Genomic DNA, 20,351 nt, shown 5'->3' on the forward strand with positions numbered 1-20,351 from the left:
TAGTAGGACAAAAATAGCCGATTTGCTAATCCACATATGACGTAAATTCTCCATTCATTGTCAATGGGAATTTAATGTTTGTGTAGGACAAAAATCTACACTAATAGCTGAATATATAGGAGGGGCTAAAAAATGGTACGTTTTCTGTCAGAAAAAGTTATACATCCAGAGTTTATATTATATTATAGTTTGTCTACTTCTTCAATGCAGAGCCTTTAGACATTGGGTTCTGGTCCCGCCCCCAGGCCCCTCCTTCTTCTGGCTTGTTTCTCATAGATCACATGATGTGTTGTTGTCATAAACTTTAAAATCACATTCACTTCCTGCACTCCCCGAGTCCCCGCTCTGTGTGTAGTAGCGAAAGTACAGTGAGCGAGCAGGGCATGATGATGATGGCTGTGGCGTGGAAGAAGACTTTCATATTGTTGCAGGTGGCTCTTCTTTGCCAGGGCTTGAGGTACAACGACCTCTATGATGATGATCTGTACAGTGAAGGAATGTACACAGAGCCCGCCGAGGAGGAGGAGACGGTGACCGTCAGAGGGGACTCAGAGTACGGCTCTCTGTGGCCGCTGCCCCTGAAGGTGCAGATGTCCAAGGTTCCATTCAGGTTGAGCAGCACCGGCTTCTCTATCGTCGACGCCAAAGAGTCGTCCGTTGGAGCGAGCTGCAGCCTCCTGCAAAACGCCTATAGAAGGTAGACGCTGTTATTACAATGTCATGCATTTGTATTAGCTCTTAGAATGGTATATAGCCCCATATGTGCCCTCTGTAGTGCCGAGGGAACATACTGGGGCTATTAGACTGGCTGTTATTACATACATTGCTATTCCATATATGTAATGTACTAACTTAGCCCCAATATGTTCCATCTGTCCCTACGCTTGGGGCTAGTACTAATTAGGCACTATACTCTCTCTGTATTTGTTGATGTATGTGATTATATATAGTCCAGACCAGTGATTACCTAGCCATGGTGATTAACTTGCTTATTATTGTAAGTCGCTCTGGGTAAGAGCTTTTGCTAAATGCCTAACATGTAAGTTGTATGTATGATAATATATGAGCCATTTCATAGCTAACATGCATTCTGTTGTAAAGTAAAATGCTACATTTCTCTATATAATTATTATATGTACACTAATTTACTACTATATGTGCTGAGAATCAGGTTTCATCTGGTACTATATATGGATACATGTTTGACTATAAATTTATAATTAGGTTATGTAGGTTTTATCTTGATGTTACTACTGCTATATCTGTGGCCAGTTGCCTACTTAATTATGCCGGTTTATTTGCACATTTAGATTAGATTAGATTAGATTAGATTAGATTAGATTCAATTTATTGTCACTGCACATAGTATACAAATACTTTGACAATGAAATTAATAGTGGCGTCTAGCCAGAGTTCAATACAGTAATGCAGTAATGGGAATAAATACACTTGTTGATGAATGTACAGAATGTACAGTATGTACAGTAGTATATCCTAAATAGAAAAATAAATAGAAAAATAAGCAATGAAGTATAAATAAGGAGTATGCATATATATACACACCATTATATACATAATACATATATATATATAGTGTTACATTTATAGATTTATAGATTTTATTTATGTTTTATGCTGATGTCACCACCGCCAGTGAAACCTTTCACAAGGCACTATACTATACTATACTATACTATACTATATGTCCTTGAGCAAGACAGTGATTGCTCCCGGTGTACGAAAGTGTCTGTGAATGCACATTCTATGTAAAGCACCTTGGATAAAGACGCTATATAAATGCACCATTTACCTAGCCAGACGCGAATCTGCAGTGTGATACGAGTCTGGCCAAGAAGCCAGGCTACCATTTACCATTACCATATAAGAGATCATCAGCGGTAGTGACAAATAAACCTTGATTTTTTTCCTGGTTCTTCTGCTGTACAGGTACTATGGATACGTGTTTGCCAACATACGAGGGAGGAGACATGAGCCCAGGTCATCTGACATACCTGAATTACAGGTGGTGATCACATCGCCTGATTCTGAATGTGACGGTTACCCCAGTGTCACCTCTGATGAGTCATGTGAGTCTGTTTAACCACCACTTCCCCATTGATGTTCTGTCAGGGCTGCCCAGTATGTTATTTCAGCAACACCGCCATGTACACAACTACACATGTGCAATATTGACATTGCAAAAGTATGCAATGGCAGATTTCATCAGAGTAGGCCTACTATAGACGAATAACAGTTAAGTCACACTAATTATCCATAATGTATAAATGATGGATAAGGGGTCAGGACAACAAGGCCTTTTTGTGGAGGGGTCTATTTAGCCAGATATACTAAAAATCACACTTGTGTGAAGTGAGGGGCGCTCTTATCATCATACATCACATTCCGTGCTCAGCCAAATCATTTCCGTGGTACAAACGCACAAAGCTGAGCTGAAAAACACAATCGTGAGGGGTGAGGGGTGCCCACTGTATTTATATCTGCCTTATGATGCCAATTACTGCCCTGAATCAAACATTAAAGTCCCTTGACTTGGCTGGCAAAAGATTTACGTCATAAGTGCTCTAAACAAACATTATATAGTCCATAGACTTGGACAAGACATGACATAATCTTCAAAAGCCATGCATTGGAGGCGCTAGCTCCCCTCAAAAACACACAAAAACTAGCAAGGTTTATTTCATGACTAATCTGGAAGTAAAACGGTATAGAGTTAATCTGATTAATAACAATGATTAAATTATTCCTTGGCTAACATTCTGTTAAAATCCAATTTGTCTTATTTCACCCTTCTAATAATATCACTCTGCTAGAGTGATACATTATTTTCAAATGGAGCTACTGAGGTTTAGATCTAGATTTAGATGCATAATATCTGCGGGGTCATTGTGTAACTTCTACACAAAAAAATATTCTGCTATTAAAAATTGCAGATATACAAGCTCACAGTGCGTCACTTCATGCCGCGCTGCAAGCTTGTACATCTGCTATTTTTGAACATTTCTGAAAAATCTTGTGGGAACAAGTGTGAGAACTAGATTTAGAAGGCATTTGTAGAATCAGCCTCAGGTCACATGCACATCCACTCACTAAAATACTGTCCATAGAGAGTATGCGCATGCTTAAAGTGAATGGCACATCGAGTGGCAAATCGAGTGGCAAAGCAACAGGCAAAGTGAGTTTAACATCGTTTAATGCAATCAGATATGACTTTTCTGTGTGGATGTATGGGCTGTCAAGGCCAGAAAGTAGTTTTTTGCCACTCAGTAGGCGTTCCTGCATAACTTCCTGGTTTGATGATGATGTCACGCGCATACCCTCTATTGAGAGTATAGAGATACGATATGCAGTTTATCCTGTGGGGCAACATTCTGCAGTCAATAGAGTCATGGATGAGGGGATCACTATTCACTAGTCTACTAGTAACTGGTTTAACCTGGTTTAACCAGGTTAATACTATGTGGTATATAACCATGCCAGAGGTCTTAACACTCATGACTGGGCACTATTAGGTTGCATGGTTATTTAATAATAATTATCTTTAGGTAGCACAGCATGCATTGTTTTAGCCAAGCCATAAAGGACGCTTGTGTCTGTGTAATCTGAAGACTCACCTCTTCAGACTCCACCTTAGCCCGTAGCACTTGCCCTAGTCTTGACGACCTTAGTTGCAGGCTTATGCAAAGGCTAAAATGTAATTTAGATGGCATGTTATGTAGACAGATGCCATGTCATTTGTAGACCTGGCAAGTGACATCCTTATGTATAGTTTCAATCTACACAGATTATTGATTTTTGTTTGTTGATATTCTACTGTTTATATATCATAGGTAAATCATACAATTTACAATCATAGGTGTAGAGACCTTTTGTCCTTGTGGTGGTTGATTGAGAGTACCTTTTTCCACTGACTGGCTTTGTGCAGAAAACATGACCAAAAAAGGGAAATGAGGAATGTCCAGACGAAAAGTTGAACTCAAAAGGGTTTATTCCATCCGAGTTGAAAACAAAATAAAAATACTTTTAGCATAGAAACTGTCTGTAACTTAGAATAGAAGGAGGTATAGGAGCAACAAAAACCAGACGTAAAAAGCTGTGAACCTCCAATCAACTACACCTGGCCCTCTGATGGCCAGGTTCTTATGTCCTCTCTTCCATGTCTGTAGAGGGTGACAAAGCACACCAACAGGGATGTTAGACATGGCATGATGGCACATACATGATGTGATGGCGACTGTGGCTCAAGAGGTAGAGCAGGTCGTCCAATGATCCATGGGTCGGCGGTTCGAATCCCGGCTCCTCCTGGCTACATGTCGAAGTGTCCTTGGGCAAGACACTGAACCCCAAATTGCTCCCGATGTGCTGGTTGGTACCTTGCATGGCTTCCGCCGCAATCGGTGTATGAATGTGTGTGTGAATGGGTGAATGTAATGCACAATCTATGTAAAGCGCCTTGGATAAAGGCGCTATATAAATGCACCATTTACCATTTACCATTTACCATTTACCATGGCCTATTGTAGATGGGCTCCTACAATAGGTAAAGCAAGAACCTATCATCAGTCTAACCTTTAGACTGATGATAGGTCCTTGCTTTACCTAATGATCCTAGATTAAGCATTTTATGTATTACCTTGTGTCTTCCTTGCTTACTGTAAATCTCTCTAGATTAAGAGCGTCCGCTAAATGCCTAATTTGTAAATTGTCTCTGCCTTTGTCTTTGTCCAGATGAGCTCTCAGTGGGCCAACCGTACGCTGTACTGAAGGCCCCAACGGTGTGGGGCGCGCTCAGAGGTACAGTTATCTGTTATTATCGACTTATCACCTCAAATAACATCCATATATCAATGCCCTCATGTGATCAGCACCACCATGGATGACCTTTGTTTTGCATGGCAACCTGTGGCTTCAAAAGCTAAAGGATAAACAAACAAAATGTGACCTGTAATGACTTTCTTGGTGTCACACACTGAGTTCACACAAGCAAAGCAACACTGTTATCCTATGAGTATATCTAACATTTAATCTGTTTGCAGTTGCACACATTATGTAATACCGCGGTTCAGTCAGGACAACTCAAGAATGGATGGAACATATTGAATTGGATCTGCTTTTTAGGTACTCGGATCAAGCGCATCAGTCCCAACTATAGAGACTCCGAATCCCCCGTACCTAAACAGTAGATCCAAAACGACAGGTGGTAACTGGGGTGCAGGAGGGTGAGCAGTAAAGTTTAGCATACAGCAGCGCAGCAGCAAGCAAGCAAGCGGGAGGAGGAGTGCAAACCTTCCAGTTTAAATAGCCGGTATGAAGATGGAGTGAGTGTGTGATTGGCTGAGTGAATCATGAGAATGAGAGTGTGATGCTGAGGCGGCCCAATTAACGGCCGGCAGCAACTGCACTGAGGTTTCCTGACTGAACTTGCTCTGCGCATGTCTGTGACAGGCGCGAGGCTCATTTCTCAAGGTGGGGTCCGGGGTGAGAGGTAATTCAGGGGGTCCCCATGCAGCTAAATGACTGATAGTTAGGAACCATATGGACCCTATAGGTGTCTCTTAGGGGTGTACAATTGAAGCCAAATGGCCCCGGACAGGTCCATTTGGTTCCATTTTTTGCACTCTCAGAGTCATGTGGATCCATGGCCTAATGCATACCAAGCTGGGGGTCCTTGAAATTAAAAAAGTTTGAGAACCACTGAATTGTGTTTGTGTGATGAAAACGTTAAAAGGGTCTTCCTACAGTATGTTCCTACTGACTTGCTTTGTTTCTTATGTACTTTCTCTCAGGCCTTGAGACTTTCAGTCAGTTGGTGTATGACGACGAGTATGGCGCTGTAAGTGAATCAAACACAATTTACTTTATTTGTTTATTTGATAGGGACATATTAAAAAATATAAGACGTAAACATGCCGACATGAGTTAAAGAATGGCAGTCCCTCCCTACAGTAGGTAACAAAAATGGAAATATCACAAATGACAATGTACAAATACACAAATGCAGAAGTAGTAGAGAAAACAAGAAACAAAACAAGATTATCATACATTGTATAACAGACGAGGTTATAATCCAAAGTTCTGGTTTGCCTTGAAGTCATTGTTTCAGATGGGCCGTAAAAGTAGGACACTTCCTTATTGCTAGTGGGACAGTAGGACATTCCAATGTTTACTTCACGTTGCTGACAGGCAGCACATGGTGTGTCTGTCCACACAGTATTATATGACTCATTCCTCACATTGTCCTCTAGTGGTGTTGGTTTTTGTTTTACAGATTCCCGGCACAAGTCCATGTAAAGCCTTACACATAAATAAATACATTTATCTAAATTAATTAATGAATTATTAATTTAACCAAGTAGTATCCTATATCTGATATACAGGATAGTACTAGGGTTGTCCCGATCGGATCGGGAGCCGATCACGTCATTTTCAAATGATCAGAATCGGATCGGGAGCCAAAAACCTGATCCCTAGTATCAATATTATAATCCATTAGACTGGAAATTGTCTGTGATTTGGGATATTGTAGACTACTATTGTGATGTGGCATAAACGTGTTCTATAAAATATAAATATTGGATCGGGGAAAAATCTGTATCGGCAGATGCTCAAAATCAAACGATCGGAATCGGATCGGGAGCAAGAAAACGTGATCGGGACATCCCTAGATAGTACATCTAATATAGTTATTACAGTATATCATAAAATACATGATAATGTATTTATGTTGTTTATGATGACGCAGGTTTGATGATTTAATACAAATGAATAGTGGAGAGAACTGCATGCATTCAAGTCGAGTATCATGTCCAGTTTGTGTTGCCATGGTGTGAGCCTGATGGACTTGTCTCTGTGTTGCTGACCATGGTGTGAGCCTGATGGACTTGTCTCTGTGTTGCTGACCATGGTGTGAGCCTGATGGACTTGTCTCTGTGTTGCTGACCATGGTGTGAGCCTGATGGACTTGTCTCTGTGTTGCTGACCATGGTGTGAGCCTGATGGACTTGTCTCTGTGTTGCTGACCATGGTGTGAGCCTGATGGACTTGTCTCTGTGTTGCTGACCATGGTGTGAGCCTGATGGACTTGTCTCTGCTTTCAGAAAAGCGTCAACCAGACGATGGTCAGTGACTCTCCCAGGTTTGCACACAGGGGCGTTCTGTTGGACACCTCTCGCCACTTCCTGTCCATTAAAGTCATCCTGGCTAACCTGGTACGTTCTTCTGTTTATTCTTCTGCCAGAGACTTCAATAGTCCCCGGGCCTTAAATTTGGTGCTTTTAAGACTGATTAGCAAGGAAATCTCCTATTAGGCCTGGTACAATTGCTGAAATATTGTCCATATAAGTGATTATTGTAATTACAGCTAATTATGAAAAATGCTCAACATAATGCAAGTTAGCATCTGTCAGTTTCTACATGCTGGGGACCCATACTCAACATTTCTAGCATAAAAACCTAAAACGTTGGTGTACTCAAAATGCCTGGGTTCACATTCTGGCAAGTAGACTGTGATTTAGTGGTCAATTTCATATTTTCATTGGGAGTGAAAGTAGCTGTTTCCTTCTAACGTCTTCTTCAATCCTCCACCCAGGAAGCAATGGCGATGAACAAATTCAATGTATTCCATTGGCACATAGTGGACGACCCCTCCTTCCCCTACCTGAGCCGTACGTTTCCCCAGCTCAGCCAGCAGGTCAGTGGGATTGCTTACAAACGCATTCAGCGTCTGGCTAACTATGGAATGGCAGCTTTAATGTTCCGGCTTGCAAAACTATTGTAGGTATAAATAGTAGGTATAAATAATAATATTCATCATCCTTTTCTGTTCCTTCAGTGATTTCATGCACTCTTTGTATGGTGAAACAGATCTCAAATTCACAGTATATACTCATATAATTAACCCATTTTGGGCGGGAACCCGTTTTGGTGTTAGCATTATGTTATGCTTTAGCTATTGAAAAATAGCAGATCTACAAGCTCATAGCGCGCCACTCTATGAGCTTGTAGGTCTGCTATTTTTGAAAAATCAAAGAACCACTGACATAGAAACATAGCTTTTTCAGAAAACTGTAGAAGACATTTTTAGAATCTGATCTCAGGTCAAATGGGTTTTTAAAAAAAGCCTTGTGCTTTCTCTTTCCGCCTATTTATTTATTTTTGTCCTACTGGTGCCTCGCATTACGCCGATATTGGTGAACACAAGATGTACTTCGGTCAAAACACTGCACTGAATGTTTTATCAGGTAGTTCTACAACTTGTATAGAACATCGGGTTGTAGATGACTACAACCTCAATGTTCTTCTATGTTATGGGGGGGGGGGGGGGGGGGGATTCTCTCAAGAACGTTGTTATTTTGCACAAACTATGTAGCATTTTCACGAAGGTGTTTGTCAACAGGGAGCCTATCACCCGTACACACACGTGTACACCCCTGCGGACGTGAAGATGATCATTGAGTTTGCTCGTCTGCGAGGGATCCGCGTGATCCCTGAATTTGACACTCCGGGACATACTCAGTCATGGGGCAAAGGTGAGTTCACTGGCTACTCTTTTTTTTTCTTCTTTTTTGCATTTCCTTTTTTTTAATATTTTGTTTTTATTGTATATTTGTTTTACTGAGGTTAAGGTTAGGCATAGTTCACGTTCATATTTTGAGCGTCCCGGGATTTCCGTCCATTTTTTACCATGACTTTGATCATATATACATATCAATCTGGGGCACCTTGAAATTAAAAAGAGTCACTGTCTTGCCGTATGCAGGTATGTTGTTAACCCATTCTTGGCGGGAACCCCTTTTGGTGTTTTAAGCACTATGTTATACTTAAGCTATTGAAAAATAGCAGATCTACAAACTCTATGAGCTTGTAGATCTGCTATTTTTTTTGAATTGTGAAAATGTGGTGCAAAAATTTGAATATTATATTCTTTCACAGCGAGCGTTTTTAACTCGTATCATTGCTTCTGGGGGGGGGGGGGGGGGGGGCCAACATATTTTCAGATGGGGGTCGGCGGCCAAATACAGATAATTCTGGGGCTCCTTGACATGAAATACGTTGAGCACCACTGACATCGAAACAGGGTTTTCAGAAAACTGTCAGGATCTTTTTTAGAATCAGCCTCAGGTCTAAATGAAAGCCTTGGAGTGAATACCTTGTATCACCTTAACATCTCCATCGCAGGCCAGAAAGACCTGCTCACGCCCTGCTACTCTGGAGAAAGTCCCTCTGGGACCTTCGGACCCGTCAACCCCATCCTGAACTCCACGTATGAATTCATGAGCCAGTTCTTCAAGGAAATCAGCTCCGTGTTCTCCGACGCCTACGTTCACCTGGGGGGAGACGAGGTGGACTTCAGCTGCTGGTGAGATGATTCGTTTCACGTCACCAAAACCCACACTATTGCACTCCATGTGCTGGGAAGCACGACTTTCATGTTTCTGCCAATGGACATAATACTTGCAAGTTCGATAGCGTGTAACGTTTTTAATAGTTATTTTTATATAATCTTTCACTGGTATAGTCTTTCACACATTAAAGGTGGTTGCACACTGGACGTGTTTTTCGGAAAACCGATGGAGAAACGCTGCTAAAAATCCAAAAAACGCACTCCGTGTGCAGGGACCTTAACTGTGCTTTGTTGACAATTTCTCTAAAACCTTTTCTATTCAAGCCAAAATGACACGGGCACCGCAAATGTACCACAAATGATATATTATGTATGTATTTTAAAGTACTGATTCCGACAATGCTGCTTTCCAAGATGTCCTTGGTTCAGTGGTTTTGTTTTGAACTGAATGCTGGGAATCGTAGTTCTAACAGAACACAGCACACCGAAAAGACTACTATAATGAATGTTATGCAGAGTATGACTTTAGTGAACCATAAGAAGAGCATAATGTTCTAAATGATATTTTACGTTTGAACTATAAACCCCCTTGCAGGAAGTCCAACCCAGATATTACAAAGTTCATGGATCAGCACGGCTTGGGACGGGACTACAGCAAGTTGGAATCCTTCTACATCCAAAGGTGAGTTACTGTTTGACACACCACAAGGTCACAGCTTTGGTAACTACTTTTTAAGGAAGTCCAGGAGCGCCTAATACGTGTTTTCCGTGTTATTTAGCGTTCTATTTAATGATAAACATATTAATGTTGGCTTACCGCATATCAAAGCTGTCGGTCGATCGGCAGCGCCTCAATGCATAGAAAAACTAAAAGGTGGGGGCTGGAGCACCACTGGTGGTCCGTGGAAGTATTGCATGTCGGTTACCAAATTAATGTAGGATTTGTTGAGAAACAGTGAACTGAATGACCTACGATGACCGTCAATTGATTGATTGATTGATTGATTGAAGAATTTATTAACAGTTTGCAGAATTCACGTTCAGCTCCGTTAATTTGTTTGTTTTCCTTGGAGGAGCTGCGTTGGGTCCCCAAGTAGTCATTTACTGACAAGTCAGAGGTCAAGAAATTCAACAGAAACAGGGAGTTAGAATCTCAAGAGGGGGAAGTGCACCGGATTGTCTGGTTGAGTCATTATTAGGAAATTATTAGTAGTCAATGGACCATTGGTTGAGAAACAGTGCTATGAATGTATACACATGGGATGCATAGCAAGTATTACAGAAGTCTTAGCCCATATCCCCACTCAACACAGCAGTGGTCCCCAGGTTGATTCTAGGTCAGGGTGGTGGTCCCCACTCAACACAACAGTGGTCCCCAGGTTGATTCTAGGTCAGGGTGGTGGTCCCCACTCAACACAACAGTGGTCCCCAGGTTGATTCTAGGTCAGGGTGGTGGTCCCCACTCAACACAACAGTGGTCCCCAGGTTGATTCTAGGTCGGGGTGGCGGTCCCCACTCAACACAACAGTGGTCCCCAGGTTGATTCTAGGTCGGGGTGGCGGTCCCCACTCAACACAGCAGTGGTCCCCAGGTTGATTCTAGGTCGGGGTGGCGGTCCCCACTCAACACAGCAGTGGTCCCCAGGTTGATTCTATAGGTCAGGGTGGCGGTCCCCACTCAACACAACAGTGGTCCCCAGGTTGATTCTAGGTCAGGGTGGCGGTCCCCACTCAACACAACAGTGGTCCCCAGGTTGATTCTATAGGTCAGGGTGGCGGTCCCCACTCAACACAACAGTGGTCCCCAGGTTGATTCTAGGTCAGGGTGGCGGTCCCCACTCAACACAACAGTGGTCCCCAGGTTGATTCTAGGTCGGGGTGGCGGTCCCCACTCAACACAACAGTGGTCCCCAGGTTGATTCTATAGGTCAGGGTGGCGGTCCCCACTCAACACAACAGTGGTCCCCAGGTTGATTCTAGGTCAGGGTGGCGGTCCCCACTCAACACAACAGTGGTCCCCAGGTTGATTCTAGGTCAGGGTGGCGGTCCCCACTCAACACAACAGTGGTCCCCAGGTTGATTCTAGGTCAGGGTGGCGGTCCCCAGTCCCCACTCAACACAACAGTGGTCCCCAAGTTGATTCTAGGTCAGGGTGGCGGTCCCCACTCAACACAACAGTGGTCCCCAAGTTGATTCTAGGTCAGGGTGGCGGTCCCCACTCAACACAACAGTGGTCCCCAGGTTGATTCTAGGTCAGGGTGGCGGTCCCCACTCAACACAACAGTGGTCCCCAGGTTGATTCTAGGTCAGGGTGGCGGTCCCCAGTCCCCACTCAACACAACAGTGGTCCCCAAGTTGATTCTAGGTCAGGGTGGCGGTCCCCACTCAACACAACAGTGGTCCCCAAGTTGATTCTAGGTCAGGGTGGCGGTCCCCACTCAACACAACAGTGGTCCCCAAGTTGATTCTAGGTCAGGGTGGCGGTCCCTCGTCCACAATCAGTTGAGAACCCCTAGAGAATAGAGAACATATCTACAAGCTCACAGCGTGTCACTTTGCAACGCATTGTGAGCTTCTGATCAGATATTTTCACCTGAGAATAGGGACACTATGGTTCATGTGGTTAAAATCCTAAACCTGACTGAAAAAAATAATAATTGAATAAAATCTGATGGATGTTTTTCTCTCTTATGACCTAATAAGACTCTTGGATATTGTGACGACAACCAAGAAAGGCTACATCATCTGGCAGGAGGTATTTGACAACGGAGTTAAGGTAACGTTAACTGAAATCAATGACGTGTCTTCGTGGAACACTGCCCTGTCAAAATCATAAGTCATGCTAAATGCCCTGTCAAAATCATAAGTCGTGCTAAATGCCCTGTCAAAATCATAAGTCATGCTAAGCAACGTTGCTTCCTAAAAATGTAGCTACTTGCATTTATATTTTCTTTTTTTGTCAGTTTTGTGGTGGGAACTGAATTCTCTTTGCTGCTTGTCATGCCTTGCTAACCGTAAACGCTAAATATTCTTGGGGGCTGTCTGTCTATAAGCTGAGTACAGAACAGAAGTATGGACTGATGTGTGACTGACTGTTGCAGCTGAAGCCAGACACTGTAGTGCATGTGTGGATGTCCAACAATATCGCGGACGAAATGAAAAGGGTGACGGCTGCGGGCTACACCACCATCCTGTCCTCCCCCTGGTACCTAGATTACATTAGCTACGGACAGGACTGGCAGAAGTACTACAAGGTTGAGCCACTGAAGTTCAACGGTTAGTCTACATGAGGAGTGTGTCTGTCTGTGTGTGGGTCTTTTCAGAATGCCAATGTCTTTACGGCGACCATTTCGACCAAAAGGGAACTTGGAATATATTATATATATAATATTCAGCAGGCTTACATCTGATAACTGCACAGTTGTGACAAGGTGTTGTAGTCAGACAGCACCAGACATGAATACAAATGATATAGAGTAGTTAGTTACTGTAGGCTGTTTTGGTATTTCCACTTTCTTTTCTTTTCTTTTCTTTTTTTGCATGATGCTTGGCTTACATAACCCTGATTGGCTAAATGTTTCCTTAACATGCATAACCCTGATTGGCTAAATGTTTCCTTAACATGCATAGCCCTGATTGGCTAAATGTTTCCTTAACATGCATAACCCTGATTGGCTAAATGTTTCCCTAACAGCTGTGAGAATGTGTGCAGAAACAGGAAGGATGACTGTAGTGTGTTGTGTTGATGTCTTGGGGGAAAAAACATCATAAGAAAATCCCCCATGTCCCAAAATGAAACTTACTGGCTGAGCTCAGATGTGTCATCCCTTTTCTATCCCTGGCCCTGTTAAAGGCCAGTCCACACCATCGCAACTGGCCCTGTTAAAGGCCAGTCCACACCATCGCAACTGGCCCTGTTAAAGGCCAGTCCACACCATCGCAACTGGCCCTGTTAAAGGCCAGTCCACACCATCGCAACATGTGGACTGTCCTTAAAACGCTTTTGTTGCAAGTAGTTCATGCGACTAGTTGCATTGGTGCGGTCTGGCCTTTATAGACTCACCACACCTGCAAGTTGGTTCAATTCAAACGACCAGGAGATAGTGTGGAGGTTTAATTAGGGTCACAGTTAATGAGATAAAGAGAGTGATGACGTTGTAATTCCTTGTAACAACTGCGGAAAATCAGAGCACTTGTTTGAACCACAGAAAATCTACTGAATGTTAAAAGTTCAGTTTTTTTGGGTGCAATTTGATGAGCTCAGAAAACCTAAAAAAGTCAAAATGGAAATATAAATGTAAAAAAAAATCAAATGTAAACTATTAACACCTTGGTTATGGACTGTGTTACTGACTTGCAGCTGAAGCCAGACACTGTAGTGCATGTGTGGCTGGGCAACAGTCTAGCGGAGGAGCTGTCCAAAGTGACGGCTGCGGGCTACACCACCATCCTGTCCGCTCCCTGGTACCTAGATTACATTAGCTACGGACAGGACTGGCAGAGGTACTACAAGGTTGAGCCACTGAACTTCAACGGTCAGTCTGCATGAGGAGGGGTTTCACTCACTGTTCCTCATACGACAAAGAAAGGGCTTACTCTAAGTCAGGGGTTCCCAAACTGGTGCGTGCACCCCTTGTGGTGCGCGGACGCCCTCTAGGGGGTGTGTGACATGAAAAGGGTAATGGCGGTTTTATGGTGTTATTTAACACAAACTGCAAAATCCGTTAAAACGCTGTTGTAAGGAGATGTATAGAGCTGCTGTGGGAGTATACTGCAGCTGCATGTCACTCAGTTCAGTGACATTCTGTGATTATTTGCCATAATCATATTAAAAAATATATATTATTTTCGGCCAAATACAAGGAGACTGAGCGTTGCGGGTGCGTCAGCTAGGTCAGGAGGTAACAGGGGGTGCATGGACAAAATGTTTGGGACCCGCTGAAGTTGATGCCATTTTGAAAAGACACGGTCACTCAGACTGATTGTGACTTGTAATGGCCTTAGCTTAAGCCCTGCATGCTTTATCGTATGACGAATGGCCAAAATATTATTTGAATGAATTAATGGCGAAAAATGAGGGGGGGAAATGATTTATAATGACATGCCTCTGAATAGCGATGCCAGGGTTAATAATGTGATTAAAACCAGTCTAGTAGTGATACAAGAGCATATTTGGGTTATGGTGTTTTTACAGTTTAGGACAAAAAGGGGAATTGGAGAAAATAAGCACTTCATTCAGCAGGCTTACATCTGATAACTGCACAGCTGTGAGGAGGTGTTGTGTATTGTAGGCTGTTTGGTTGAGACAGTGCTTGCTTTTTTGGTTTTGTTTTGGTCTTTGCGCTTTATTCTTTTATATGATGCTTAGCTCCATCTGTAAATAACCCTGTTTGTCTTAATGTTTCCTTACCATGCATAACACTAATGTGCTAAAAGTTGGCTAAAATGAACAGCGTTTGAGACTGTACAGGCCCCGTTTCCACCAGGGTTGAACCGCTTCAGTTATTTTCTCTCACAGCCTAATATTGAACCAGTTCAGAGTGTTTCCACTGGACATTAATTGGTTCAGAACCCTAAAATGTGTTTCGGAACTGGAACAAAAAAAAAGTCTGGAGGTTCTGTGAAAGCACCAAGGTTCCAAGAATCCAGCACGGAAACGGTTCCAGAACCAAAGTTCAGTTTTTCCAAGCGGGTTGCATCCCGTAACCCCCGCCGGTCTAAATGCAACATAACAAACACAGCTGGAGGCTGATTCTTTCCAGCAATCAGGAGGGCCATCAGGAGGAACATTTCCTTTTTTACAATTCTAAATTTCAGAACAACAATGCATTGCTATTTAAAAGACAATGCACTTTGTACTATTGAATACTTAAGCAAGTACTCCTCCAGCACTTTAACTCGAGGACAAAATCTGACAGAGGCAACATACACATGTACAGTAAGGTGGCTGCGTACTTTGTCCACCACTTGCAACTACTACTACACCTAAAAGTGATGTATATATTATTTATTATGCTGTGTGTAGCTGAAAGCAGACACAGTTATCCACGTGTGGATGGGAAACCAGCAGCAATACCAGGCTGAGATGACGAGAGTTACATCGTCAGGGTACCAGGCACTGCTCTCCACCCCCTGGTACCTCAGCCGTGTCGCCTATGGCCAAGACTGGCAGGCCATTTACAAGGCCGACCCGCAAGACTTCCATGGTGTGTGCGCGTGCGTGGTGTGTCCAGCAGGATTATTTTTCTATACCAGTGGTTTTCAACCCTTTTCATATCAAGGCCCATTTATTTTTTCGGCATTTGAGCCACGGACCTTTTGATGAGCTTTGGCCTCTCAAGACCCAAAACCAAAGAATATTTTGTTATCGTTGGATAAGATTTTGTGGTGCCATCCAAAAAGGGGAATTGGTGAAAATAAGCACTTCATTCAGCAGGCTTACATCACATCTGATAACTGCACAGCTGTGATGAGGTGTTGGCTTGTTTGGTTGAGTGCTTGTTTTTTGGGTTTTGTTTGGTCTTTGCGCTTTATTCTTACTTTCCACTGGGGTTGAACTGGTTCAGTTGTGTGATTCCACTGAAAATTAATTGGTTCAGAATCGGAACCCTGAAATGTGTTTCGGAACTGGAACCAAAAAAAAAGGCCTCTGGTAGAATCTAGCACGGAACCAGTTCTAGAACCAAAGTTCTTTTGGTGGAAAAGGGGCCTGTGTGGTGGTGGAACAAGGAAGGATGACTGTGTGGCTGTCATGTGTCAAAAGGAAACTATAATGTTCAGTTTTCCAAGCGGGTTGCATCCCGTAACCCCGCCGGTCTAAATGCAACATAAGGACTTTGGGCTGCGTACTTTGTCCACCACTTGTAACTACTTGCTTACTTCTGGTTGCTAAAAGTGCTGTATATTTATTATGCTGTGTGTAGCTGAAAGCAGACACACTTATCCACGTGTGGAAAGGAAACCAGCAGCAATACCAGGCCGAGATGACGAGAGTTACATCGTCAGGGTACCAGGCACTGCTCTCCACCCCCTGGTACCTCAACCGTATCGCCTATGGCCAAGACTGGCAGGCCATTTACAAGGCCGACCCGCAGGATTTCCATGGTGTGTGCGCATGCGTCCATTATTTATTCAGCATTTGAGCCACGGACCATTTGATGAGCTTTGGCCTCTCAAGACCCAAAACTAAAGAATATTTTGTTATCGTCGGATAAGATTTTGCTCACAATTCCATGCTGTATTGATGTTGGTACCATAGGAGATATAACAGGCAAAAATAACAATTATTTTACATTCTCTAATTTAGACTTCAAGTCATGCAAGATGTTTAACCCATTTTGGGCGGGAACCCCTTTTGGTGTTAGCATTATGTTATGCTTTAGCTATTGAAAAATAGCAGATCTACAAGCTCGGTGGCACGCTACGAGCTTGTAGGTCTGCTATTTTTGAAAAATCGAAGAACCACTGACACAGAAACATAGCTTTTTCAGAAAACTGTCAGGATGTAGAAGACATTTTCAGAATCGTTCCCAGGTCAAAATGGGTCAACAATAAGGGTCCATTTTGTTACCAACTCTCCATTTACAGTAGCTGGGGACCACCTGGAACCACTGGTGGTCCCCGGACCACTGGTTGAAAACCACTGTTGTTATACACACATCATGATGGGGGTGAATTGCAAAACTAATGCAACATCCATTGGCTTTGGTCATTTTATCAGGTTTAATTGTACTACATTGTTGTTTTTATTGTCCGTTTACCCGCCTTTCAAATATGGGTGTTGGAACTGTTGCATTTGCTTTATGGCTCCGTCGTTTTATTCTGTTTCTTTATGGTCTGTCGTATCTGGGTCACATTCAGTCTCGAGTGCGTTTACAGTACTCTAGCGTTCTTTTATAGTCACTTCTGTGCAGATATGTGTATGCCTGTTGAATGAATACATATTCATACAATATTTTACTTGGGGCTAATTCATTTCACTGTCGTTTATGATTCTACCATTTTATGATACTACCATTCTACCCTTATACTTTATAGTAGTGTGTATAGTATACAGGTTTGTTTGTATATCACCTGACAAACTGTGCCGTCCTATCTGATCTCTCGCTTGTTGTTTTCGACGTCGTCAACACAGGCACTGATGAGCAGAAGAAGCTTGTGATTGGTGGAGAGGCGTGTATGTGGGGAGAGTTTGTGGACGCAACCAACCTCACACCCAGACTCTGGTATAGTGCTGCCCATTATCAGAAAATTCATTATCAGGTGTCTGTTTGGCCCATATATCGGCCATTATTTGACCTTTTTTTACCGTAACAATCAGTGTACTGTAGGTAGGCAAAATGTTGACGATGTGTCCTTATTTTGAAGCCTTCAGCTTTCTACAATCTATTATGTACCAGCTCAAAATGGGTGCAAGCTTGTCGATTTTTGAAAAATGTTTTAAATTTTTTTTACTTCAAGTTATTTTCATATATCGAAGTTTATTATATATTTTTTTATTTTTGCTTAAAGGTTTCTCTTCTAGGTTATTCTAATTGATCAAAATATGGGTCTAAACATGGGTAATCATTAGGGATGTCCCGATCAGGGTTTTTTTGCTCCCGATCTGATTCCGATCATTTGATTTTGAGTATCTGCAGATACCGATTTTTCCCGATCCGATATTTATATTTTTATAGAACACTTATGCCATATCGCAATAGTACAATATCCAAAATCACAGACAATATCCAGTCTAATATCATGATATGGATATAAGGTTGATACTAGGGATGTCCCGATCACTTTTTTTTTTATCCGATTCCGATCATTAGAAAAGAACACGATCGGCCCCGATTTCCGATCACGTGCTCGGATCGGGACAACCCTAGTAATCATTGGTCTCTACTTGAGCTGGACCTGTTGTACTGCTCGCTGCGGTAGCCTACAGAAACGTCTTGAATCCTTTGGACTGAATGTGTTTTCCTTTCGCCCGTGGCGGCAGGCCCCGCGCTAGCGCCGTGGCAGAGCGGCTGTGGAGCGCCAAGGAAGTGACTGACGTAAACGACGCCTACAGCCGACTGGCCAAGCACCGCTGTCGCATGGTCGAGTAAGTATCTTCAAAGTAGTAGTCGCTCAACAAAAAGGATTCACAATTCTTTTTAGTCCGTTAGCAGGAACTCTTATTATCCTCCTGATTGGTCATATCATAAACCACTGTTTCTCAACCTTTTATCGCTGGGACCCCAATCTACACGGTACAGTCCTCAGTGTTATTTAACCCCGAGTGTACTACTGTGTACAAATGATTCCCATTTGTACACTCTTATAGCCAGTTGTACACTCTTAACCCATTTAGGCCTGACCTCGAAATCTTTTAAAAAATCCTCCAGTTTTCTGAAATAAATATTTTCACGATTTTTCAAAAATAGCAGATCTACAAGCTCATAGCACGCCACCGAGTGATGTTTTCACTTCATAATTCCCAGATCAATTAAAGACAAACACTGGAGCCTCCAGTGTTTCCAGAAACTTGAGGAAAACCATGTGTGATCCCCGTTAAGGCCTTATTGAATACATGCTTTGACTCCATAAATCTAAACAAAACATTTCTCAATACAGCAGGAGTTCATGCCAAAGATTAAGAGTTCACTGAACTGTGCTCTTCAATGCCGATATGAAACCTTATCATTATTATAGTAGATAAGTCTTGTTGTGAGGTCAGATAATGCATTGTGTGGCGCCACGGCACACTTGAGATGCATGTTCCAATTAAGTTGCCAACATATCTGCAACGCAAGCCGACGCGTCCGATCAGAATGTGTCCATTTCCCCATGTTACGTTGCGGGGCTGTAGGCAGTGCTGCTGGCACGAATGCCGCTTTTCTGGTGTGTAGTTGGTTTGACTTACGGCGGAGTTGTTCGCTCACTGAAAGAAGAGCGAAGCGAAATGACTGTCAAGTGAGTTCAACACATGACACGTTAGTCCTATTAGTTCAGTTGGCAGGTTGGGACCCGGCTAAGGTTCACCGATGTTGAACCTGGCGTGTCAGACTTGGTTTCAGTGCCGTCAGCACTCGGCCCCTGTGGCTCAAGAGGTAGAGCAGGTCGTCCAATGATCCATGGGTCGGCGGTTCGAATCCCGGCTCCTCCTGGCTACATGTCGAAGTGTCCTTGGGCAAGACACTGAACCCCAAATGCTCCCGATGTGCTGGTTGGTACCTTGCATGGCTTCCGCTGTGTGTTTGAATGGGTGAATAATAATGCATAATGCACAATCTATGTAAAGCGCCTTGGATAAAGGCGCTATATAAATGCACCATTTACCATTTTATATAACGACACTGAACAATGAAGCTGACGCCTCTGATGCAAAGTCGGCATACAAATTCTTAAATGTTTTACTTCTAATTACTTCAACTGAGATCACTATCCAGTGCTGTGATGCTTAGTTTCTATTCCTTCATACGACAGTATATGACCATCATGCTTAACAACGTTCTCTCTTTTTCTCTGGAAGGCGTGGGATTCCAGCAGAGCCTCTGTTCACAAGTTTCTGCCCCCATGAGTACAAGGGTGTCTGATGAGCCCTACGAGGCTGGACCTGAACGCAAGCAGCCAAGCTGTGAAAGGGAACCATGTGGATTAATCAAAGCTGTGATTTTTCACTGAGAAACTACGAGTTTTAATAGCTTGTTGATGTATCAAATACATGTGCTGGACCTGTTAATATTGGGCGTGGCCGTTTTACACGGTCACTCCATTTTGTATGAATCAAAGTAAATCTTTTCAAATGGTTTGGGTATTACATTTTTGTCTTATGGTGTCAAACCGAAAATAAACGAGATAAAAACCATAAATGTCATTGTTAATGAATTGGTGCCGTGTATAACAGGGACAGACATACTGTATCATCTGTAAGATTCAGAATACTTCATCATTTACATATCATTCCATAGTAAACCTCAACTCTCAACAGCATATTGATTGGTCTCCTAGTCAGTCCTGCAGAA

At 42.8% G+C, this 20,351-nt stretch overlaps 1 protein-coding gene across 5 annotated transcripts; it reads left to right on the plus strand.

Annotated features, from left to right (window-relative positions):
• The first annotated feature begins 331 nt into the window (after nucleotides 1-331).
• On the plus strand, nucleotides 332-20,311 carry hexb (hexosaminidase B (beta polypeptide)). Of its 5 annotated transcripts, none has more exons than XM_079523592.1 (14): nucleotides 334-697; nucleotides 1,948-2,087; nucleotides 4,747-4,812; nucleotides 5,805-5,851; nucleotides 7,116-7,226; nucleotides 7,607-7,708; nucleotides 8,414-8,546; nucleotides 9,196-9,376; nucleotides 9,957-10,043; nucleotides 12,064-12,136; nucleotides 12,462-12,636; nucleotides 17,495-17,585; nucleotides 18,344-18,448; nucleotides 19,859-20,311. In XM_079523592.1, the coding sequence occupies exons 1-14, from the start codon at nucleotides 384-386 to the stop codon at nucleotides 19,920-19,922; spliced, it is 1,689 nt and encodes a 562-aa protein (XP_079379718.1). In that variant the 5' UTR covers nucleotides 334-383; the 3' UTR covers nucleotides 19,923-20,311. The 5 variants fall into 5 exon arrangements, 4 of the variants coding, with proteins under 4 accessions (XP_079379720.1, XP_079379718.1, XP_079379719.1 ...); XM_079523593.1 differs by lacking the exon at nucleotides 12,462-12,636 and adding an exon at nucleotides 13,721-13,895; XM_079523591.1 differs by lacking the exon at nucleotides 12,462-12,636 and adding an exon at nucleotides 16,284-16,464.
• Nucleotides 20,312-20,351: the final 40 nt, after the last annotated feature.

This window comes from Electrona antarctica (assembly GCF_951216825.1).
Source record: "Electrona antarctica genome assembly, chromosome: 16".
Taxonomy (NCBI): domain Eukaryota; kingdom Metazoa; phylum Chordata; class Actinopteri; order Myctophiformes; family Myctophidae; genus Electrona; species Electrona antarctica.

Bases quoted from the DNA above. Each gene is read 5' to 3' on its own strand.
- hexb (XM_079523591.1), top strand. From the start codon at position 384: ATGATGATGATGGCTGTGGCGTGGAAGAAGACTTTCATATTGTTGCAG. The intron at 7,709-8,413 runs GTCAGTGGGATT...GTTTGTCAACAG, and splicing joins TTCCCCAGCTCAGCCAGCAG to GGAGCCTATCACCCGTACAC. The intron at 17,586-18,343 runs GTATAGTGCTGC...CCGTGGCGGCAG, and splicing joins AACCTCACACCCAGACTCTG to GCCCCGCGCTAGCGCCGTGG.